At 46.4% G+C, this 24,649-nt stretch overlaps 3 protein-coding genes across 9 annotated transcripts in view; 2 read left to right on the top strand and 1 right to left on the bottom strand.

Annotated features, from left to right (window-relative positions):
* Positions 1-24,649, top strand: part of HMG20A (high mobility group 20A) — a 725,026-nt gene that overhangs the window by 352,892 nt on the left and 347,485 nt on the right. The window lies entirely within an intron of this gene.
* The window catches only part of LINGO1 (leucine rich repeat and Ig domain containing 1), a 659,586-nt gene that overhangs the window by 2,281 nt on the left and 632,656 nt on the right, over positions 1-24,649 (bottom strand). The gene's annotated exons all lie outside the window — the stretch shown is intronic.
* LOC310686738 (uncharacterized protein) lies at positions 6-10,362 on the top strand. The gene is made up of 3 exons (XM_083460811.1): positions 6-1,523; positions 3,257-3,389; positions 9,850-10,362. Exons 1-3 carry the CDS (start codon positions 1,322-1,324, stop codon positions 9,881-9,883), a joined length of 369 nt encoding a protein of 122 aa, XP_083316937.1. The 5' UTR covers positions 6-1,321; the 3' UTR covers positions 9,884-10,362.

The following is a 24,649-nucleotide window of genomic DNA, read 5'->3' on the forward strand; positions in this document are numbered from 1 at the left end:
TGCAGGCAAGAGAAACAAGAGGAGGTGTTAGAAACAGAATGGACATGAACTCACCAGGTGACATGATACTGTTGATATCTACGAAAAACCTGAGAGAGTTGATGAGGAGGCAACGTTTTAAAAACTCACAACTCCCTGCAGACTGCTAGCAGAGGAGCTAGCTATGCACTGAACTTGATGGCACATGCAAACAGGCTACACAAAGACACCTCTGCATGCCTGGACAATGTGCTTGCCCCCTGCAGTTGATTCTTAGGCATGTTCTTGGAAGTATTTGGGGGCAATATCTCTAATGGGCCATTTGTGGTGTGGAAAAAGATCTTAGCACATTTTGGGGGAAGTGGGGTTTGGGGCCTGAGATCAGTAAGCCTTAGGTGGGCTTGACTTCCCCCTACTCCAAACTACATCAGAAGCAGGTAGAAACTTGACCAATGTCCTCCTGAGGTTCAGTGGCAAGGATCAAACCATCCAATCCCAAACCTCATTTGTGAAGCACCAGCATCTTTTAGGCTATGGAACTAAGGAGGGAGGCAGGGAATCTGCCAGTGCAATTAAGGTTTAGCTACATGACCATGAGGGGAAGAAGAGTGCTTGAAAGCTGCTGTTAATATCCTTTGCCAGATCAAGGTGATCCTGTGAAACTCATTGGAACGCAAAACCAATGGCAGCAAGGAGGTTGTTTGCTCTCCGCCACCCCTGTCTCCTTCCCAAAACTCCCCCAAAGCTGCAGCACACAAACCTGGCAAGTAGGATTGGGTAATATATGGATATATCTTCCAAAACTGGTTTGAAGTTCACATTGTGATAATTGTTTCATAATATAACTCACCAGCTAAACACTGCAATATCACCTACTAAACATTGCAATCTACCACAATGTCTGAAATAATGATGGGACTATACAGAGGCAAACAGGACAATGTCCAGGCAACTGTTACTACTTAGGGGTCTAAAATGGATACATGACAATATTATCAATCACCACACACTCAGTTTCATCAGCAGGCAAGCCAAGAGGCACCCAAATGAGACTTTCAGTTTAGGGCTTGGCTGCCAAATGGTGGTATTCAGGACAATCCAAAGTACGGTGAGGAGTCATAGTGAATACAAATAATCTGGGACTGCCAGGCTGCCACAAGCAGCAGAAGTCTGGTGGCGGCAGAATCAACAACCGGGGGAGGGGGGAGCAGTGGCAGCTTGCAAGGCCTTGTTGTGGTGGCAGCAGTAGCGGCAGCCTGCAAGGTCTTGTGGCAGTGGCAAAGGCGGTGACAGCCTGGAAGATCTTTTCATAGCGGTGACCATCGTGGCGGCCTGCGAGACCATGCGGTGGCAGCAGGAGATGCTGGCAGAAGCAGAGGCGGCCTGCGAGGCCTCGGTGTGGCAGGCTGCCACAGCTTCTGTCACCGCCTCCCACTACCACCAGGAGAACTTGCAGGCCGCTGCCACTACTATTGCCACCATCTGCTGTCGCCACCGGAAGGCCTCTCAGGATGCCGCTACTGCTGTCACCTCCTGTCACTGCCGTGAGTCACCAAGCCTCTGCAGCAGTTGCCACGGCATTGTCCCGTTTGCCTCTGCATAGTTCCTCCCTTATCGCAATGTTGAAAACCAGTTATCGCCCAGCCCTACCGGCAAGTGCTGAGGGACTGCTTTGCAGTCTACTCATATACTAGGATAACAGCCTCCACTAATGAAATCCCCACTACAGAAATGCGTATGAATGACGGCAGCTCCTAGCTTAGCAGGCAAGAGGAGTTGTGGGCCGTCATCCAAATGGATGACACACACAACCTTCCCCCTGAAGCCATTCTTCAACTGCCTTGGAGAAGTTAAGAGCCAATGGACACCTTTAACACAAAAAGGTGGTAGACCAAGCATCCACCAGATGTTCCTCCCATCCTCCATGACCACTGGCCATGCTGGTTGGGGTTGTTGGGAGTTGGAGACCAATAGCATCTGGACTCCAGCTCCAGTCACTCTGGGCGGCTTCCAACACATACGAAAACATAATAAAACACCAAACATTAATAATAACAATCTGATCTGCAATAACAGGCTTCCTCAACCTTGGCCCTCCAGATGTTTTGAGACTACAATTCCCATCATCCCTGACCACTGGTCCTGCTAGCTAGGGATCATGGGAGTTGTAGGCCAAAAACATCTGGAGGGCCAAGGTTGAGGAAGCCTGTGCTAAGACTTCCAGATGGTGCCATGCTGCACTCCATGAGCTGTGGCCATTGCTCTGAATGCTCCACAATGTTATTAACATCAAAATGCCAACCCTGTCCATCCCCCCCATTCAATCTGGATTTGCCATTTCTAAGGAAAATCCAGTAAGTAACAAAACAAAACAAAACAAAGCAAAACAAAACAAAACAAAACACTATGCCCAATTATCCAATTGTGTTAGCAGCAGTCCTTTGGCAAATTAAGTGCCTGTCCAGAAGCACACAGGGATCATTTGCTGTAGTGGATTCCATCAGCCCCAGGCAATAGCCAGGGATGGTGGCAGTTTGAGTACAACTACCCCTGGAGGCCTTGGCATCCTCATGCCCTCCATGCTGCAAAGTAAGGTGGGAGGGTGGCAGTGCTGGAGCTCGAGAGGTCTAGGAGTGGAGCTGCCCTAAGGAGGGACATTCAGCCCTTCCCCTCCATGGACTTTGTTCCTCCTTCAGAGGAGGGGAAGAGTGAAATCATTCTCCCCCCCCCCCACAGTCACGAGGGGCAGGGTTTGCACTCCTGGAAATCCTATCAGCTCTGAGGGCAGCTGTTTCTTACCTGTTCTTTGGTTTGCTGCATTGGCTAAATAAAGCAAGTTCCACCTATATCTTGGAATATATTGATATGATAGCCATGTTCAAATATATAAAAGGATGTCATATAGAGGAGGGAGAAAGGTTGTTTTCTGCTGCTCCAGAGAAGCAGACACGGAGCAATGGATCCAAACTACAAGAAAGAAGATTCCACCTCAACATTAGGAAGAACTTCCTGACAGTAAGAGCTGTTTGACAGTGGAATTTGCTGTCAAGGAGTGTGGTGGCGTCTCCTTCTTTGGAGGTCTTTAAGCAGAGGCTTGACAACCATATGTCAGGAGTGCTCTGATGGTGTTTCCTGCTTGGCAGGGGGTTGGACTCGATGGCCCTTGGGGTCTCTTCCAACTCTATGATTCTATGAATTGTCCCATATTCTGGATTGTGCAGTTTCAGACTGAATGGCTGTTGGGGCTCTCCTGAACATCCCTTTTATTTGTTAACAGCCCTGAAATTACCAGAGGCGCAGAATGCTGCTCATAAACACTCCAGGAAGCAAGTTAGAATTGTGTGCTGCATCAGGAATTTATTGGCAGAAGTGAAGCAGCAGGACTGCAAATTAAGAGACAGGCCCCTGAGGTCAGTAAGGCTGTGGATATTGCATCTGGGGAGGACAGCATTTATGGGGCCCACTCCTTTGCAGCCAAGATGGCTGGTCTGGGCTTTCTCATTCTGCTCCCGTTTGATAGGAGTTCTGTATTCAAATGGTATTTTACAGATTCAAGCTCAATCTCATGGGAAATGAGCAGCTTTATCAGCTTAAAATAGGATGTAGATCTTTTCCTTCCGAGAAAGAGAGAGAAGACATTCTCAATTCTAAGAAGTAAGCAGTTTGACAAATGCAATGACTTGAGGGATTTTTGCTAGAAGTGTTCTGCATTATGTTTCCAAAGCTAATGTTCAAGGATACCTTAATTTTAAATTATGAAATGTTGTTGTACTGTGGATCACTCTTCTGGCTTCCTTGCTGTTACTAGGCTAGAGTACAAACGCACAAATGACCTGCTGGGTCAGGGCAGTGGTCCACTTAGTCCAGCACCCTCTTCTCATAGGGGCTGAACAGATTTCTGTGGGAAACCTGCAAGCAGGACTCGAGCACAAGAGCAGCCCTCTCCCCTCCCGTGGTTTCCAGCAAGCGACATTCAGAGCAGAGCCACCCTGGCTGCTAGCCATCAAGTCCTTTCCTCCATGCATTTGTTTAATAGTAATGCACATGCTAAACTCAGCTTCTTGGAGTCACCGATTTCACACATGCTACTCATGCGCTGCTCCCAGAAAGAGGCAAGTCCATTTGAAAGGCAAATGAGCCAGGAGAGAGCTGAGCCACCAAGAATCCCTGCCAAGGGACGGCACTGCATCTGATACATAAAGTTATTTGGGAGAAGTTATGGCTCTGTCAAAGCGGCCTTTCCTTCCCCACCATAAACAAGCCCCCCGCCTTGCCAGAGGGATGCTGAAACCTCCTGTCACATTGCTTCTGGTGCCTCCATCTTCTTTTCTTTTTTAAATGTTGCCCCAGCTGTTACAAAGGATTGCATCCGTTAATACCACACATTATGATGCTTCCACTCATCACCTCCACTGCCTGTGTTTATCTCTGTTGTTATGCAGATGCTCAGCGTTTGCTTTGGCTAATGCTATTTACAGCTGCTTCTGAATATATGCCACACATCACTTTCAGTGGTTAGGAGATACATCTTTGCATTACTCCTGTGCATTACTCTCCTCCCCTACCCCAGTACTATTTATGGCTCTTGGATACACCCTAAACATTGCTTTCATAGCTTCTGCTTATAAGTGTCATTTTGCAGAAATGTATGGCCTGCACTTAACTTCCCTTCCCTTCCTTGAAAATTATTCAAACGTTTTTGTAAGCTGCAAGGTTGGGAAGTGATGGGTGAACCACAAATCTGTCCGTTTTCCAAACCCCTGCTAAACCCAAGGTCTTGTGAACCAGGGCTGTCCTCGCCATTGCAGACTAAGGAGTTAATTATGGCAGTGGCGTAGCGTGGGTTGTCAGCACCCGGGGCAAGGCAAGTAATTTGCGCCCCCTAACCCGTGGATTTGCGCCCCCTAACCCTAACCCCCAGATGTTGCGCCCGGTGCGGCCAGCCCCCCCTGCACCCCCCACGCTACGCCACTGAATTATGGTTTTACTTTGCTGAATTCCTTCTTCACAGGGTCAGTCCCAAACTGGATCTTGCTTCTCCATAACTCCCTTGGCAGTGCTCTTTGTGGTCAAGAGCTGAGGAAGTTGCTCTTCCAAGGGACATGCAGAAACCACACACACTTTGTGTTGCATGGCAGTCTTACAGCAAGAAATTTGGTCAATGCTTAACTTTTACCAAATCCAGAGGTGAATGTCAGAAAATTCTGATGAGTAAATTTGAGAGCCAGCTGGGTGCTTTCCATAGATGTCCAAATGCCAGGCCAGAATCAGAGGGTGGCAAGGCTAAGCAGGGCTAAGAAAAAGCTTTCTGACTCAACAATGCAATTGTTCTAATTTTGCATGGAGCATCCTAGAAGGCCAGTTAAGGCTATCAATGTCTGGATAAGGCTAAGTCACCCAAACCCTCTCTCAAATGAGAGATAAGGGTAAGGCTGTGACCATGGCTAGTAACCCAGTGGCCATGTCCTCCCTCCTCTAATACCAGCTGGTGGGATGCCCAAGGGGCTGAGTTGCTGTTGCTCTTGGGCTTTGCTTGTGGGCTTCCCACCCACACCTGGTGGGTCCCTGTGAGAGCAGGAGGCTGGATTCGGTGGTCCAGCAGGGCTCTTCTTATGTTCAGTGGCAGGCGCGTGGCAATTATATCTTTGTGTTAGTGATGTTGCTGCAATTCATAGAGCTCTCTGGCTTGCTATATTAATTTGCCCAGGCTTAAACGCTGGGCTCTGCTAAGAGTCAAGCCCCATTTCCCCAGAAGGACTCTGGCCCAGAATATTCCACCAGATTCTGAGCATGTGCACTCAGCGCTCAGCAGATCTAGTGGTCAAAGATCTAGATCACTCTTGAGATCAGGGTGGGGGCAGACTTTGATGGTGGTTTTTAAAAATAGAATGCCAGCATCTCCCCCACCCCAAGCCGGGTGCAAAAGAAATAAAGAACAAGAAATAGCTCAGTGTTAGGGCATCTGCTTTGTGTGCAAAAGGTCCCAGGTTCCATCCCCTGCATCTTCAGGCAGGGCTGGAAGAGTTCCTTGCCTGAAACCTTGGAGAGCTACTGCCGGTCAGCGTACATTGAAGGAGCTAGATGCACCAAAGGTCTGATTCAGTATAAAGCAGCTTCCTGTGTTCCTAGGGTGCCTCTGAGCCTAGGAATTTGTTTTCAGTAGCAAAACTGAGCTGAGCTTGCAGTCATTGCACACAAAAAGTCTGTGCTTGGGTATATATATATATCAGTTTATTACAGTCATAGACCAGCAGTCAGAGAATAGAATATTAAGTGGATAAAAAACAAAACTGATAATTAAAACAGATAAAAAAACTAAAAACAAAATAAAAACATTCAGCAAAACAGACAATTAAAACAATGTACAACAATGAATTTAGACACACTGTGCAACAATAAACTGTCCCAGGGAGTTGACTCAGAGTCACCCATGGAACTGGGTTTGGGGATTTTCATACCGGACTATTTTGAGTTGGGCGATGGTCTGCGCCTACAGATTTACACACAGAATCTGGCGACCATCCAGGTCTTCTTCTGGTCTTTGCCTAACAGCAAAAGGTCAAATTTTTGCTTTTGCGGGAGGTCGGCGAGCCTCACCAGTAGGGGATCAATGAACTTACTGCGTGCCTCTTCGTAAAAGGGACATTTAAAGAATAAGTGTTCTGGGCTTCCTATCTCTCCCAATGGACAGGTGCAAAGTCTCTGGGCATAGGGGACTTTTCTAAAGGCTCCATCCAGGACCGGCGAGGGAAGAGCCGTGCTTCTGGCAAGTGTAAAGGCCCTTCTTGCATTTCTAGATACGAGAAAGGAGAGATATGCTGCCGGTGCGGCTATGTATCTCTCAATTTCTCCAATTTTATAGTGTAGCCTTACTGGAGTTCACCGATTGGGTCTGCGTTGCTCTGGGACAGGAGGAAGGAAGTCAAATGACACCGAGTTGGTTCAAAGAAAGAGTTTATTCTGCTCTCCGGATAGCAGAAGGCACTTGCGTGATCAAGTCCACAGCAAGTCCAAAGAAATGACAGGTTTTATGCAGTTTATATATCCTCCAGGCACCCTCTCACTCCTCCCCTAGGAGCCCAACCATGTTGGCGTACGTACGCAGGTTGACATCACATATGTTCCTGCTCTGGTACTCTCAACCATAAAAGGATCTTCTTTCCTGTACTTCTGACCATAAAAGGATCTTCCTCTTCCTACTCTTCTCTGGGACGAGGTCACCATCTCCGGGAACACGCTTTTGGCGTATTCCCCAGACATCGGTCTTGTGCGTATTTTGTGGTCAGCACATAAGATAAAGTTCTGACGTGTTTTCTTTGTTCCCCTAGAAAGCCAAGGCCATCCCTTGCCGTGACTGATAAAGGAGAGAGCTTGTTTATGTTTTTGCTCAACAGCTCAAGTTTTACGCATTTAAAAGTGCTCTCTTTTGAAAGAACAAAAAGGGGGGTTGAGTCAGTTTTAAACTTACTACACAGAAACCCCTTCCTTCAATAGTCGGGGCACCTTCTGTGCTTGGGTAGTTTTCTCCATTTCAGCATCCTAATAATGTTGTTGCTGCTGCTGCTGCTGCTGCTGAGGCTAAACCACTGGAAGTCTGAAACCTTTGCTGATCTATTGCTGGTAGCAGATCTAGCAGGATATCCCAATCTATCTTCTGTGGAAGACACATGCAATGAAGATCTTCCATGTTAGCCTTTACTCTTAAGGAGCTATGTGAACTGCAAAACCAGCTGTTTCACAGGCACAGAAACAGAAATTATTAATACAAACCACATGCTTTTGATTAAAATTTAACAGATGTTCTGTGACCAGGCCATACTGCAGACTACGTTACCAAGCCAAGGATGAATGTTTTCCAAGCCGTTTCCAAACTCCCAAGTGAGAAGCATTTTCTCCTGAATCATTCACACATCCCACTTCTTTCTGGCTCATTGAGATCACTGAGGAACTCCAAAATCATGGAACTGCCCAAATATTAACCTCCTACAGGTTAAAATGTGTTTACTGCGCTAGGGATGTAAACATCAAATCATACTTCCTACCACAAACAAAGTCACTTTTCCCATTGGTCCTCTAAAGAATTGCCATTAAATGTCAACATTCACCACATTTCCAACACTATGACGCAATACAACTCTTCCAGCATTGAAGGGGGTTGGACTAGATGACTCTTGGGGTCCCTCCCAACTCCACAATTCTAACTAGCTTTCACCATGTGGTTCTTTTCTTCTCTTATGGATTATTGAAAAGTTTTTAAGACATTTACAACAGAAGTATCTCCTCCTTTAAGGAATAAAAATATCGCTTTTTCATAAAAGGTCAGAAGACCTCAAACAGTTGCAACACCTGAGCAACAGCTTAGGAACCGCAGGCTTGCTTGGAGGCTTCTCTTTACTGGCTTGGGGTTAGAACACCTGAAAACATGGCAGCTTGCTGTTAGGCTGTGCTTTATCTAGACACCCCAGCATGCTTTGGCAGGGGAGAACTTGCATCCACCTAGGGGGTGGTCGAGATGTGGTTTTATCCCATCACTTCAGCATGCTTCAGCAGGGTAGGACTCTGGTACGCCTAAGAGGGTGGCAGGAAGTGGCTCTATCACTTGAGTAAATGTGTGAAAGCATAGGAACACGCTTCCTTATTTGGGTAAATGTAATTAAGAGTGATGGTCCCTGGATTTAGCGGAATGGGAGATGTCAACAGGGGAGGAGAGTTTAATTTTTTAATTAGGTGGTCATGATAGGCTGTAACCCCTGCACACCCCCAGCCAATGGGGGACAGGGGAGGGACCTTTTTGCTCAAGGGATGGTGATATAAACTTGTGTTTTTCTGAAATTGGGTGTGCCTGCTTTTGGGACACCCGATTCTTGCAAGAAACATTCATGTAATCAATAAAACTTTTTGTTGCTTCACCAATTTTGCTCAGATTTTATTTTGAGTGTCTCAGGACCCCAGGCGTTTTTATATCTCACTCCCTTTCCCCCGCTTGGTGATACAAGAAATGCAGCTCCTGGAAGTAGACTGACCACAAGGCCCCATGGCATTAACCTTCATCTGATGGTAGATGATTGGCCACTGGGTATGCTGACTGGGGATGATGGGAGTTGGAGTCCCACAATTCCTGGAAGGCCACAGGTTCTCGGTCCCTGCATGAAAGTTATATACTGATCAAACTAGGATTATAACTCATTCATATACTGGTTGGCTGACACTTGTATTTCCCACTCCAACCAAGGTTTAAATTGGGAGCCATCTGTGAGAAGCTTTTTCCTCCTATGTTACAGGTCTCATGCCTTTCTAAGGTGGCCTCTGCATTTAAGAGCCACACCCATAGTTAAACCAAGCCAACACGCTTCTGAGTTGGGGAGAACCAACTGATCGCCCATCACTGGCAGAGGAAGAGGCGTGCGGGGGGAGCGCACTGCCCCTGGCAGTGCAACTCCGGCAGGGTGCCATCATGGCTGCCCCCCTGCCCGTGCTGGACACCATGCCCTTATGGGCAGCACACCACGCCCCCGGGACATGTGCCAGCCCCACCCCACCTGCTCTCCGCCCCCCAGTGCTGGAGCTTGAAGCTCTGCCACTGTCGCCCATGAGATGCAGCTGGCAGAGCCAGAAAACCCTCCAAAGGCATCACCGGCTTTCCTGCAAGCAGCTGAATCAACATCTCACTTGGTTTAATCCTCTCCAGCAACATATGGGGTGCAGCAACCAGCAACCTCTCACCTACTTCTCATCCCAAAGGAGCAAGAGGAAAATCTGTTTCAGTTTAACACCTTCTGTTCTTGTGATATTCACAGGGGACATTTATTTTCCAGATAAGAGGGTATTACTTTGCACAAACCTAATTAAACTTCTTTTGCTTTCGAAAAGGGAAAAGAACAAACAGACACCTTCTTGGAATTAGCCAAGACAAAGAAAAAGATCATCCCAGACAATTAATAAATGTGCCTGTAATTGTGACTACAATCTCTACAGCAGGTAGGACTCTAGCATCTTTAAGGCCTTGTTTTGCCATGGCTGGGAATGGGGAAGAAAGTCAATTCAGATTGCATTTAAAGGCAAAGTTACCTAATTCACACTTTCTGAAACAATCTTGGAACAGAAACTTGGCCATTGTTCAAAATTTGCACTTCTCCAAATTTTCATTGAAGTTTTCCAGCCAAGTTGTGTGTTCCAAATAGCTTGTATACAAGGGCAAAGTGTGCATATACAGGCACATATTAGTGCAAGTATCATGCACAAATGCATTACGTCAGGGGCAATTGCTTTGCAAATTTCATAAAATTTATACATTGCTTGAGTTTTAAAAAACTCTCAAAGCAATTTACACAAAGAATAAAACAATAAAATTATCAATAAAAACAACTGTTTAAAACAACTGTTTTGAACATTCAAAAAATTTAAAGAAAATCAGCAATAAACTGGCAGCAGATCATCACCCACATCCACATTCTACATGTCTGGGTGGGCTTGTTTAAGAAAAAATGTTTTTAGCAGGCTTCAGAAAGAGTACAGCGAAGGAGCCTGCCTGAACTCAATAGGCAGGGAGTTCCAGAGTGTGTCAAGGGAAATTGCATGCAAAAATATATACAGTGGTACCTCTGGTTATGTACTTAATTCGTTCCGGAGGTCTGTTCTTAACCTGGAACTGTTCTTAACCTGAAGCACCACTTTAGCTAATGGGGCCTCCCGCTGCCATGCGATTTCTGTTCTCATCCTGAAGCAAAGTTTTTTTTAAAAAAAATAATTTTTATTGAATGATTTTATGTTACAAAAAAAATTACAACCATACTACCACTAAAGATGATTGAGAAATAAAAATTACATGCATCAATATTTAGTTTATTTGTTATCTACCGTCTTATTTCCTCCCAAACATTCCATACAAAAACACACATATGTACAGACACACAAACACACACACACACACGTGATAATAGTGAAATTAATATTTTCCCCCTTTTATCTTAAAAAATCTTTTCTTCAGCTTTGACTTCCTGTCAAGTCCCTTTGCATATATTTTATCATACAATCGAATGTACACAAAACAATAAACCTTTCTATATAAATTTTCCAATACATTCTGAAAACATAATAAATCCTTAATTGTTGTCCACCTCCTTTTAGTTCCTTTATCATTCGAATGCTAGCACCGAGTCAAAACTATTATAGTATTTTTGAAGATATCTTCCATAACCATTCCATTTTTCCGCAGATTTTTGCTTTGAGTTTCCTCTGAGTTTACTAGTCAATTGAGCCGTCTCCACCAATTCCTGTAACTTGATTTGCCAATCTGTTATTTTTGGAGCCTCGTGATCTTTCCATCCCTTGGCCACAAGTATTCGAGCCACTGCAGTTGCATACAAGAATACCTCTCTTAGATGTTTTGGGATCTCTTTATCTAAAATACTTAATAGAAATGCCTTCGGTTTTTTAGTAAAAGTTATCCCCATCATCTTTTTTAATTCATCATATATTCCCACCTCCCAATCTTAATCTTTTCACACGTCCACCACACATCACCGTTATTTCCTCCACATCTCCAACAAGCATTCGCCAAATTTTTATACATTCTTGATAACCTGGAAGGGGTAAGTTAGGTGAAGCAAAGTTCTTAACCCGAGGTACTATTTCTGGGTTAGCGGAGTCTGTAACCTGAAGTGTATGTAGCCCAAGGTACCACTGTATGGAGAAATCCACAATAAAAGGAAGGATTTCCATGAGGACTAGAAAAATTAAAATTGGCAAACTGATGCTGAAATGGAGAGGCCTGAATGTAAAACTGTAAAAACAAGAAGGCGAACTTGACATATCTGGCCCTCCCTGGCCACAGCAGATGTAAAATGCTAACATGCTTAGTGGCACTGCAGCTCAGGCCCCACACCTGCAAAACCTCTGCTATTGTTCTCTCTGTTATTCTCCTTTGGAATCCCAGTCACTGTACTTGTGATCTTGCTGAGAAAGCATTGAGGAAGAAGGAGAGAGGAGCAGAAGCATCGCTGGCAAAAGAAAACACAGTCTAAGGGGTCTAATTAGGCTGAGACTGGAGAGGCTACACCTCATTATATCCATGAACATCCTGCCTTATTTGGATGAGTTTGGGAGCTGACAATTCCATGTACATCCTTGTGGTAAAGAGCTGAGCATCAAATGGATATTAGACAAAAGAAGCAGAGAAGCCACTAGACTCCAGCCTCCGCCTCTTGATATTACAAGGCTTGTGTTTTCAGATGATTCATCTGAGGAATGCCAGATTCTCACAAAAATAACACAGCCTTATGAGGAACGGTTGAGAGAGCTGGGCCTGTTTAGCCTGGAAAAGAGGAGGCTGGGAAAAGATATGATAGCCACCTTCAAATATCTAAAGGCTGTCACATGGAAGAGGGAAAAAACTTTTTTCTCCTGCTCTGGAGGATAAAGGACTCAAACCAACGGCCTCAAGTTACAAGACCAAGAGAGGATCCAACAGTCAAGAAGGCGGTTTCTGTATGTACTAGGGAAGTGTGGAGCAGAAGGGTCAATGTCAACCTGGGAAGGTAGCTCAATTAGGAGAAGGTAAACGCTGATCCTAAACCTCCACTGCCTTGCAGGACATCATTGGGGAAAGAAAAGACGAAGACGTAAACCCTAGACAAATCCAGACTGGAGTCCCTAAGGTGGTTGGATGGCACCTTGTACACCTCCTTCCGACAACACCTGCAGCCAAGCTGGTGCTAAACTTATTGATCTGCTCTCTTTTGGACCCCCTCAGTGAGTCTGAGAGGGGTCTCTTTTCATCTGGGCAGCCCAGGATCTCAATCCACACTGTCCACACTTGCGCTTCAGGGAGGTCACTTTGGATTCATCCCCATTGTCTCTCAAGACAGATGGATGTCAACAGCTTTGAGGAGAACTTAGTTGTAGAGAATCCCCTGTGTCTTAGCCCACACGGTTTGATTTAAAACTGCCTGGGCAAAGGTAAACATATGACCTGATGTCATTGTGATGTCAGGTGACTGAGAGGTGGGCAGCCCCACCCAGTTGCCCAAATGGCCTGTTGGGATTGGGTGCCAGAACCAATTCCCCCTCCCTTCGGCTAGACAGAACAATGGTCTGACTCAATGTCCAGTAGTTTCCTATGTGTGCAAAGGACAAACTCTCCCAATAATTACTCCAAGTTTCTCTTTAGACAAAATTTCTGCAGCTACTCTGTTTGTGAGTAGTGTGGTTAGATGATCCTGACTCACATCAGGGGATTAAATTAAGTGGCCTTTTGATCCTTTCTGACCCTGATTTTATAAATCTAATGACTTTTGTTTCTCCCTCCCCCTGACAATAGCAAACCATCTTTGTTCCATCTTTCCCTTCAGTGTGTGAAAGCCATTACCTTCCTCTTCTCCCTTCTTAATTTTCATTTCCGAAAGCTCAACATACACATTTCTTCCTGCTTCTCCTGACTTGTCACCATCCCTTCCAGATGCTTTATTGTCTGTGTTGCTCTTCCCTGATAAGTTCAGCGTCATTAATATATTTGAATATATTTATCCTCATAAAGTATTCGGAAGGGAGGGAAGTGCCATTATCCCTATTTTCTTTTATTACAGTATGCTTCATTTATCTGGAGATGCTCAGAAGCAACATCTAAAAACAACAACAACAACACACAACACCATTTGGATAATGAGATGTTTGGATAAACAGGAGCACTATTTACAAAGGACTGCATTTGCAAGAGCTAAACAAACAGTGGTGGATATTTCATAAGGAGCACTGAATGTGGGCAGTGTTCAATGTTCCCACATGACCAAAACACACACACACAACAACAACAACAACCCTGCCCTTGGAAAGCTAGCAGGTCAGGAAGAAGCCTAGGCTAGAACTCTTCTCTCTGACTTGGGTTGGCATGCTTGTCAACTGACAGTCAAGGATGACATCTGGGCTGTCTCAAACAGGCTATGTGACCAAATCAGGAAAAGGCCCTGCCCACAGAAAGCTAGCAGGTCAGAAACAAGGCTAGGTTCACATTCTTCTCCCTGAACTTGGTTGGCACAATGGTCAACTGACCTGTCAATAATTATGATATCACTTTTAAACAAAAAGGCTTCTAAAGCAGCAAACAGCAAGTTAAGCAGGGTACATTCAAACGGCATAAAGGAAGGGCCACATTCTCTCATGGGCAACTTTGGAAAGGCCAGATCCCCCTGGTGAGCAGGACAGAGGACAAGGGAGCAAGAGCTCTGACTCTTTCCTTTGCACTGGAATCTTCATTCAAGATGTTTGTGCGCAAACGTCTCTCCATCCAGGCAAGCAAGTGGCATTTTCACCATTCGTGGAATTGGAGAATCGTAGAGTTGGAAGGGACCCCGAGAGTCATCTAGCCCAACCCCCTGCAATGCAGGGATCTCAGGTGGCCAGGCAACCTCTGCTTAAAAGCCCTCCAGAGCAAGAGAAAACAAGCTTGCTCCATCTTCTGCGTGAAAGCCCTTTAAGGTTACCAGATTTTTTCCAATGAATCTGGGGACACTTTAAATAAATAAACAAATAGTGTGTGTGTGCGCGCACATGCGCGCACATAAAGTTATTTTAAAAAATTAAGAAGTAATATCTTCTCTTCTGGGATGCAGGTGGCGCTGTGGGTTATACCACTGTGCCACTTGGGCTTGCCAATCGGAAGGTTGGTGGTTCAAATCCCCATGATGGGGTGAGCTGGGGGGAGCTGTTGTTAGGTACCAGCTCCTGCCAACCTAGCAGTTCGAAAGCATGCAGTGCAACTAGATAAATAGGTACCTCTGTAATGGAGGTACCTCAACAAGAGCAGCCACACCTTAAAAGAACATAAGGCTTCTATGCTCCATTTACACCTATTGTGACACAGAAGGTACCCCCCCAAGCCCCATCCCACCAATCTCTCCCTTTTTATCAAAGGGAAGGGGAGGGAGGCAAGCAAGCAGAGGTAGCCTCTTTTTATTTTTTTAAAGGTTCATTTTAATTTTTTGAAGGTTCGTTTTTCAATAAGAAGGGAACAGGAAAGCTGTTTAGGGGGAACCAACATAAACATCCCCAAAATAAACATAAAACATTCCTCCCCTTTTATTTTTTGCTAGTGGGGGTGGGTGCAAGAGAAGAAAAATGAAGCAGCAGCACATAACGATGTATAGGGTTGGGGAACCAAATGTGTGAAAAGACAAAGGGAGAATTGGGAAGAGTTTATGGGTAAGGAGGAAAAAATGGGGAGACAGACAATAACACAGAGAGAAGGGAGGGAGGGAAGGCAGTCCAATGTAGCGCACAACATGCAGAATGCAGCAAAAGAGGCAAGGCAATCCCCCCCCCCCCACTTTGAAGCAACAGCCTCTGTCTGGGAGAGCGAAGGGAAGGCTCAAGGCAGCATCCTGCTTTCTGCCAGCTTGGTAGCTCACAAGCAGGCAGAATGGAGCGAAGGGGGCTTTAAAGGCATGAAAAAGTGCTCCTTCTTCCTCATGAGCAAGCAGGACAGAGTCATGCAGGGAGGATTCTTCCCTGCCCCTCAGCTCTGCCGGTCCAAAGAGCAGCCTTGTGTCTCCGGCTCAAGCGAGCAAGCAGGAGGAGCAGGGCTCTTTGCAGAGCTGACGGTGAGGGAGGTTTCAGCAGCGGAAGAGTTGCAGCAAAGTCCAGCTGCACCTCCGGCTCCCGAGGAGACCCTCTCTGGAGCTGTAGCGGATGATTGCTTCGGGCTATGGAGAGGGTCTGGAAGTCCCCAGGCATATGATTAATCCGGGGACATTACATTAAATCCAGGGACATTCTGGGGGTGGATTTTGTCTGGGGACAGATTGGTAAATCCGGGGGCCCAATCGGGCCAGGCAAAAGCACTGAAGGGAGGTGGGGCGTGAGTGACCTGTGTGGCACGGGAAAGCGCATGGCCTGGGGAGAACCCGGGAGGGCCACATGACCCCTGGGCCTGAACTTCCCCACCCCTGTCACAAATCAATCAGCAAGTGAAATAATGTAAGACAGCAACATCACAACATAGGGAGGGCAAGGAAAAAATCTTCCCAAGCCGGTGGACTAATGAGCTCCAGGTGGCATGCAGGGTATTGATCCTCCTATTCCCCTTAAGCTGACAGAAAAGAATCCCAGGTCAGCCAGCAAGCATCATGGCTGAATGGGAAGTTGAACCTGGGTCTCTGGAGTCTGACACTTTAGTTGCTTCATCAGAGCTAGACAACCTGGTCCTCTCTCGGTGCTGTTGGACTCCCAGCTCCCATCCTCCCTGACCACTGAGCATAGTTGCTGGGGCTGGTGAGAGTTAGAGGCCAGCAGCATCTCTCCCTGTGCTACATAGAATCAAAGAGCTTGAAGGCACCTTGGAAAACTATTCTAATCCTGGGCTCAATGCAAGATACGCAGCACAGATGTAAGTACAGCATCTCCAACAGATAAGCCATCCAGTCGCTTCTTAAATCTCTCTAGCCAAGGAATCAGATGGAGAACATTACCATCCCAATTAAAGAATAGTACACACGAGACTGGAAAAGATATCCCTTTCATTTAACGTGGAATTAACTTTTGTACAAATCACCAGGGACTTGGATCACGGGGGGAGCATGGGTCTGCTTTGTGAATGCAAGCTGCCTTCCCAGCATACATGTAAGGCACATTCAAAACACCCTCCCAAAGAATCCTGGGAACTGTAGTTTGATAAGGGTGCTGGGAATGGTAGCTCTGTGAGGGGTGCACTGCTGGTCCCAGGAATCTTGGGTGTGAGTGCATGTGCTGTAATTGTAAGGAGCATCTACAATTACAAAGGCTCTATCTTCACTGTATCTTTAAAGCAGGGTGCTGCTGCTTTAAACAATCATGGCTTCCCCCAAAGAATCCTGGGGGCTGTAGTTTGTTAAGGGTACTGAGAGATGTTCCAAAGGCCTCCTATTCCCCTCCCAGAGCTATAATTTTCAGAGTGAGAATTGTAGCTCTGGGAGGAGAATAGGGGTGTCCTGCAAGTATCCTTAACAAGACTACAGTCCCTGGGATGCTTTGGGGGACACCATGAGTGTTTAAAGTGGTACGATACTGCTTTAAATTTAAGAAGGACATTGACAAGCTGGAAAATGTGCAGAGGAGGGCAACCAAGATGATCAAGGGTCTGGAAACCAAGCCTTGTGAGGAACTGTTGAAGGATCTGGGTATGTTCAGCCTGGAAAAGAGGAGGCTGAGAGGAGATACAGTGGTCATCTTCAAATATATGAAGGGCTGTCACATGGAGCAAGTTGGTGTTCTTCTGCTCTGGAGGGCAGAACCTGCACCAATGTCTTCAAGTTACAAGAAAGAAGATTCTGACAAAAACACCAGGAAGACCTTTCTGATACTCTTCTTCTTCATTGGTGATCACTTGTAGCTGAGTAAGATTTGAGTAAGTCTTCCATAAACATGGTCTTAACAGTGAGTCCATTACTGTGGAGGCCAGTTCTGCATCCGCACATCCTTCCATAGTGGGGACATAGGTTTCCGGGTGGGAGTTAATCATGGTGTGGGTTTGCCAAGCGTGCCTTCATCTTGGCATGTTTCTCCCTTGCGTCTTGAGTTTGAGTGTCTTCAAAGGCCATGACACCTTTAGTAAAGGCTGTTCTCCAACTGGGGCACTCACAGACCAGTGTTTCCCAGTTGTCGGTGTTTATATTACATTTTTAAAGATTTGCCCTGAGAGAGTCTTTCAACCTCTTTTGTTGACCACCAGCATTACACTTTCCATTTTAAAGTTGGGAATAGAGTAGTTGCTTTGGAAGATGATAATCAGGCATCTGCACAACATGACCAGTCCAACGAAGTTGATGTTGAAGAATCATTGCTTCGACACTGGTGAGCTTTGCTTCTTCCAGTCACTGGCGGAGGAAGGTGGGTGTGGGGGGTGCGGTGCGCACCAGGTATCAGCTGTGAGGTGGGTGACATCGCTGCGCCACCCACCCCCACTCGCTGTGCGGGCGGAGCCCCTGGGCCCTCACTGCACGGGCAGTGGGCTGCTAGGGATGCTGCTGCTGTGGGTGGCTAGCAGCACCCCCCCCCGACGCTCAGCATGCAGGCAGCAGACGGCTAGGGAAGCTCGTCACATGGGTGGCAAGCGGACCCCCCCCCAGGCTTGCTGCGTGGGTGGCAGACAGCTAGGGATGCTCCCCATGTGGGCAGCTAGCAGCGCACCCCCATGCTCGCCGCATGAGTGGCAGGCCGGCTAGCCCCTTACCTCTCCGGGTGCCAGGGCAGGTAGCTCTGTCCCTGCTTCCAGTACACTGGCATTAGTTTGCCTGTCTTCCCAAGTGATGTGTAAAATTTACTGGAGACACCATTGATGGAATCTTTCGAGGAATTGGCGTTTATAAGTGGTCCATGTTTCACAAGCGTACAATAAGGTTGGCAGTACAATAGCTTTGTAAACAAGCATTTTGGTTTCCCTGTGAATGTCCCTGTCCTCAAACACTTTAGTTGGGAGAAAGCCGCACTCGCAGAGCTCAGGCGATGCTGGATTTCGGCATCACTATAAGAGCTGTTTGGCAGTGGAACAGACTCCTGCAGGAGATTGTGGACTCTCCTTCCTTGGAGGTTTTTAAGCAGAGGCTGGATGGCCGTCAGTCATGGAGTCTTTAGCTGAGATTCCTGCACTGCAGGGGGTGGACTAGATGATCCTTGGGGATCCCTTCCAACTCTACCATTCTATGATTCTATGAAATGTATTGTGCGGATGGGGCAAAACACTCAATTTCAGTGGTTGGGTCTGCTGCTGTGCTCCCACTCAATCAGTGGAGCTGAACATTAGCAGAACTCATTTTTAATGTTTATTTATTTGTCTATCTTTGTTGTTATATTTCATAAGACCCCTTTGCTGCTAGCCTAGGAAGGCTTGGCTGCTCATTACTTCTGTGTTCAGCTTTCTAGAAGCAAGGGCACAACCTGCCTTAAGCTGGGAAGAGTCCTCTGTGAGGACAGAAGCCTAACTAAGCTGATGGAGCACAGTTTGGGCAGGATGTTTTCTATCTGAAAGAAAGGGAGTGGGGGGAAAGAAACCCCCAAGCAGCATTTCAGAGTCAGCTAATAAAAGACAATCATAAATTACATTCCTGATGTTTACCCTTGAACCAGATGCCTGCATGAGCATCTCTTAAGTTTCTCACCATTGACTTCAGCAAACCTCAGCAGTGCAAGGGCAGAGATTTAAAGGTTTGAGGTGGCTTGAGATGGAGTGGCTTGGAGAAGGCTGGGCTGGCGAGGCATGGGATAGGCGAAGAAGGGAGGAGGGACCCTTGCTCTCCTGTCTTAAGGCTGCCATGCAAACTGTGTTGTAGAAAGACTTACTCATCCACCAGGCGGGAGATCTAACTCCCATGTCACTCTAAAGGCATGCTGGAATAAGGAGTGGCAGTTGCTAGTGGAAGAATGTAACAGACAACTTGGAGGGGTCAGATCCAAAACATCCACCACAGGTTCTTGATTTCCACTTGTTGGATTTGTTTTGCAACAAAAGAAAGCAGTTCTTCCCCCGAGATCTCCACCGTCCATTATGGACGAGTATTATACCTGAACACTTTTGGCCTTTAGCTTACACATTCATGAATCCCTTTGCTCTTCTAGAAGGCTGGCTCTATATCTTACCTCTTTTATGGGTCCTCTGGTTGGTTGCTTCTATTTTTTTCTGTGGCTCAGCCAGTAGTACTGGGCAGTGCTATTTTTCTAGAGAAAGAGGTGCCAGAACTCACTGTGAACACCTCCCTCATTCTCTTAGGATGGCAATGGTGCCCACCTGAGAGAAGCCAGAACTGAATTCTGGCTGAAAAATGCCCCGGGGCTGGGATGAAGAGCTCACCCACGCCTCTGCTTGTTCCACTTTTGCCCATGCAAACCCCTGTTCACTGCTGAATAGGAACAAATGGCAGTAAGTTTTTCTGTGGATTGATGTTTGTTCTGATTCAGCAGTGAACAGCAGGTTTTCCCGGGGAAAGCAGTGGGACAAATGAAAAACTGCTCAGCCAGATGCCTAGGAAGTGTGCTCTCTAGGCAGGGGGCGAGAGGGAGTGTGGACGAGCCCTAAGCTCAAAGTCAGTATTTGTCATGTTTGTTGTGTTTGTTATTATTTCTTTCTCATTTGTCTGAGCAAATTTCAATAAAAATCAATTTAAACAAACGTAATTCTGTGAATTCCTGCATTGCAGCGGGTTGGGCTAGATCACGGATCTTCTACTGGTGGGCCGGGACCCACAAGGGGGGCATGGCCTGCACCAAGGTGGGTCACAGGAGCACTATCTCCGCGCAAATAGATGGCAATGGGCCCTCAAATTCATGTTTGAGTTAAAAGTGGGTCCTCGGTTTGAAAGGGTTGAAGATGCCTGGTACCTGGATGACCCTGCAGACCCCTCCAACTCTCCCATTCTCTGACTCTGCAAGAGGCTCCGCTAGTCCCCCCCCTGACCTCGTAGTGGGGAAGCAGATGCCGTGGGGACCTGGCAAAACTGGGTGTGGGTGGCGCTTTGGTCTAAACCACTGAGCCTCTTGGGCTTGCTGATTGGAAGGTTGGTGGTTGCAATCCCCAGGATGGGGTGAGCTCCCATTACTTTCTCCCAGCTCCTGCCAACCTAGCAGTTCGAAAGCAAGGAGATAAATAGGTACCCTTGCGGCAGGGAGGTAAACGGCGTTTCCATGCACTCTGGCTTCCATCATGGTGTCCCATTGCACCAGAAGCGGTTTTGTCCTGCTGGCCACATGACCTGGAAAGCTGTCTGTGGACTAACACCGGCTCCTTCAGCCTGAAGCAAGGCGAGTGCCACACCCCATAGTCACCTTTGACTGGACTTAACCGTCCAGGGGTCTTTATCTTTTTTTTATTATTCAGAGGCCCCCTGCCTCCAAAAGGGGAGGTTTAGGGACAGATGAGATGAGTTATTTGCAAAACATTTGCTTCTGGTCAACTTGCCCATTCTGCATACTGAGTGACTCTTTGTGATAAAGTAGAAAGTGAGCCTAGGTAGGAGGCGTATCTGGCAAAGGCACAAGGTTTTTGGGATGTGTGGATGACTGTTCAAAAATTATTAAGACTAGTCAGGGGGTGTCATTACACTCCAGAGTTTAGCAGGTGAGCCTTGGAGGGACTCTCTACCTGTCTTCCTCTGCCTGGTCCTGCTGGATGTAGGTGGACTTCCATTCTCACCAGCCCCCACCAGCCTGGCAATGGTCAGGGATGATGGGAGCTGGAGTTCAGGAATTTCTAGAGGACCACAGGCCAGGTAAGGCTGCTCTGTACTAGGAATATTTATTCCTCTGGTACATTTGGATAGATCTCAATGGATTTCAGCATGAATGGACAAAGCTCAATGGGCATGCAAGCAAGTTATCATCCCTAGATCTGTGCAGGTAACAGGACAGTGGATCTTGACTCCCAGGGATGTCGCAAAAGTAGCCTAGAACTAATCCTTGCATTTCCATTTTGGATTTCTTTTTAAAAGCCCCCGAGTCAGGGCTTTCCAGTGCAGTCCTCCAGCTGTAAGCTCCTAAATAAAATTTTATTGAACTCAACACAGGTTTAGAGATAAAGGCTCTGGGTTTACAAATAAATATTTAGCAACTTCTTTCCTGCTGCTAAGGGACTGGCTTCTGCAGACCTCAGGCTTTGTGCTAAGTATTCCTGCAGCTGCTATCTGCAAAGCAGTGAAACAAAAGGGCAGCGGGAATGCTTTAATTTCCAAACATGTTTATGCCTTTGTCTTCTCCTTGCTATTCACTCATTTTGGTCCCCCATCCTCCACCTCCATTTTTAATGAAGGAGTTGACTGGCAACTGGATGAGGTCAGAAAAATGAGACCCCTGCTCACACACCATGAGTGACAGAGAGAGGAAGGTCACTAAAAGCAGGCCCCCAACAGAATCCCCATTGCAGCTGGTCCTGGGTCAAATGGAAAGGCAGGGGCTAGGAATGCTACGGTCTGAGTGAATTGCAGCCTCTGCCTCATATTAGTTTCCCTCAAATCCAAGATTTGAGGAAACCACCCAAAGGGTAGAAGCCCTTTGAGGATGCTCACCAATGGTGGGATTTTGTTTTTTCCTTTTTAAAACCCCAAACCCCCAAATCTATTCTAACTTAAAAACAAAACAGGAGAGAGTTGTGGAACTCAAGTTTCATCTAGTTTTACCCATAATCCTAGACTTTGGGAAGCTGAGTTAACAGAGTATATACACATCACAAATCAAATTCATTGGTTGTCAACCAGTGTGCTGTTGCACCCTGGGGAGACTTGAGGAATGTTCAGGGGAGACCCAGGCATCCTTTCATTTTCTGCACCCTAAACCTGGCCAGCTTTGTGGGTGAAAACCTGCACAGCCTTTCTTTAGCGGAGGAAGTCATGCGACACGTGCTGACTTCCTTGCCATTTCCACCTAACATTCTGAAGAATAACCTGCTTCCATATTGAGCTTGTTGATAATAGGTTTATTTAGTAATTTTGCTGATGTTTCGATTCACTTCTGATTGATCCATCTCAATTGTAAACTAAAATCCATTGGATTAAAAGGCTAGATATAAATGCCTGAAATAAATAAATGCATTGGACTTCTCTGCCTTCAGTTTTGTTAATTGTGTTAATTGTTGTTGTTTGGTACAGAACCAGAAAATGGTAGTTACTCCAGATTAATTTGCCCAAGATACAAAGGTATGCTTTGGGGTGCTCGTTTTGTTTTTGATGCTTTCTTTTTTTGAATGGTTAATTGCTGCCATTTTTCAAAAGGTCACAAAAAACATCTGAAATAAAAAAGCAGCAAAAAAAATTGGGGAAACACTTTTGCATGACTGTTTAACTTCTTAAAATCCCCCAAACAAAAATCCTCCCCAGCTTCAGTAACTAACAGTTCCTTAGTTTTTACACAGAGGGCTTGAGAAATGCAAGAAAATAGCAAAGCAGCTGGATGGTGTGTGTGCCTGGATGTTTGTGTGTCGCATAAGGAGAGATGTACAAATAACCCTACAAGTGGAGAATGTTCTCTGTATTACTCTCTCCTTCTACTCCCGACATCCCTTGCCCCTCTTCTTCTCTCCCTCTCCCTCCCTCCTTCTTAACAGTCACCCAGCTTTATAGGGGCAGGGAGTCTGGAGCCTCTCCTAACCCTACCTGCAGATGCCAGCGATTGAACTTAGGACCTATTTAATTCAGCCCTTTATCCAGAGACATGAGGACTAGAATCTTACAGTAGCTCAGTGACAGAGCATCTGCTTTGCATGCAGAAGTTCCCCTGTTCAATCCGCAATGGCGTCTTCAGGTAGGGCTGAGAGACACTCCTTGCCTGATATTCTGGAGAGCTGCTGCCCCTGAGATGAGAGAATAAGGAGCTGAATGGACGAATGGTCTGACTCAGCAGAAGGCGGCTTCCTATCTGCTTTCTTTGGGAAAGCTTGGAAAAACTGGGCCAATTATGGAGAGGGCCAGAGTGTGCCTGCCCATGACTAGTAACAAGCCCCTTCTTGGATGATGGAGCACCTCAGGAGGGAAATAGAAAACAACACTCAAAACACTTCTTCAGTATTGATGCTCTGACCTTTGCTCGAATAACTGCACTAAACTCGTGCTACATCTCTATAAAAGGGCCTGTTGGGTGGGGGAATGGAAGAGGGCAGCAGAAATATTCAAGGGCAAAGGAGTGCTTAGGCAGAGAAGGAGAAAAGGCTGGATAGCTTGGAATGGGGACAAGTCGAAGGGACTGTGAGCAAATGGGACATTCAGGTCCCCTTTGAAGGATGACAGTAGTCATACCCTTGAGTTCTAATGTATCTGCTTTTGAATTAAGTCTCACAATAATTGCAAAGCTATTCCTTCCAGCATTTCCCCCAAATCTCCATACTCTGGTTTCTCTTCCTGACTTCCAGCTCTGACTGTCATTACCTGTTGCAGAGGCCAACTTGGTTACACTCAGCAAACACATTTGACATTAAGAGCGAGCACTTTTGCCTGTGGTAGGGGCTGCAATGTGACCAAGTCCCCTTTTAGTATTATTAATTTTAAAAATTGATTTGGTTTTCTTAACATTAATAATGGCTTCCCAGTTCTGCATAAATGCATGAATCTTTGGCCAGCCTTCTTTCATCAGCTTTGCCATGATGGCATACTCAAACAGTATCAGTTTCATAACACACAATTTTTTTCCTCACAACATCGACAAACGCTGAACAACTCCCTTTCCTGCCTCACATCTCTCTCTCTCTCTCTCTCTCTCTCTCTCTCTCTCTCTCTCTCTCACACACACACACACACACACACACACACACACACACACACCTGCAGTGGCACAAACCCTCAAATCACCTCCTTTCTTTGGACTTCATTGGCACAAGATCTGATGTTGGTCAGCAATTCATGATGGCTTTAAGAGAAGATGAGACCAGTTCATGCAGGAGAAAATTACTGGTTGTGGTGGCTATATGCCAGAGGTAGCCAAGAGGATGCTCCACAGATGTTATTGGACTACGACACCCTTTTCTGCTGACCATTGACCATGCTGGCCAGAGCTCCTGGGAGTTGCAGCACAATAGCATCTGGAGGGCATCCCCTTGGCCCCCCCTTGCTATATGCCTTCAGGATGAGAGAACATTCCTCTGAACAGCAGTTCCTTGGAGAGAGGGCCCATACCTGCCTGAAGGCTTCCAGAGGGACCAGGCTGGAAACGGTGGGAAAGAGGATGCTGG

This window comes from Podarcis liolepis (genome assembly GCF_965112155.1).
Source record: "Podarcis liolepis genome assembly, chromosome: 9".
NCBI lineage: Eukaryota > Metazoa > Chordata > Lepidosauria > Squamata > Lacertidae > Podarcis > Podarcis liolepis.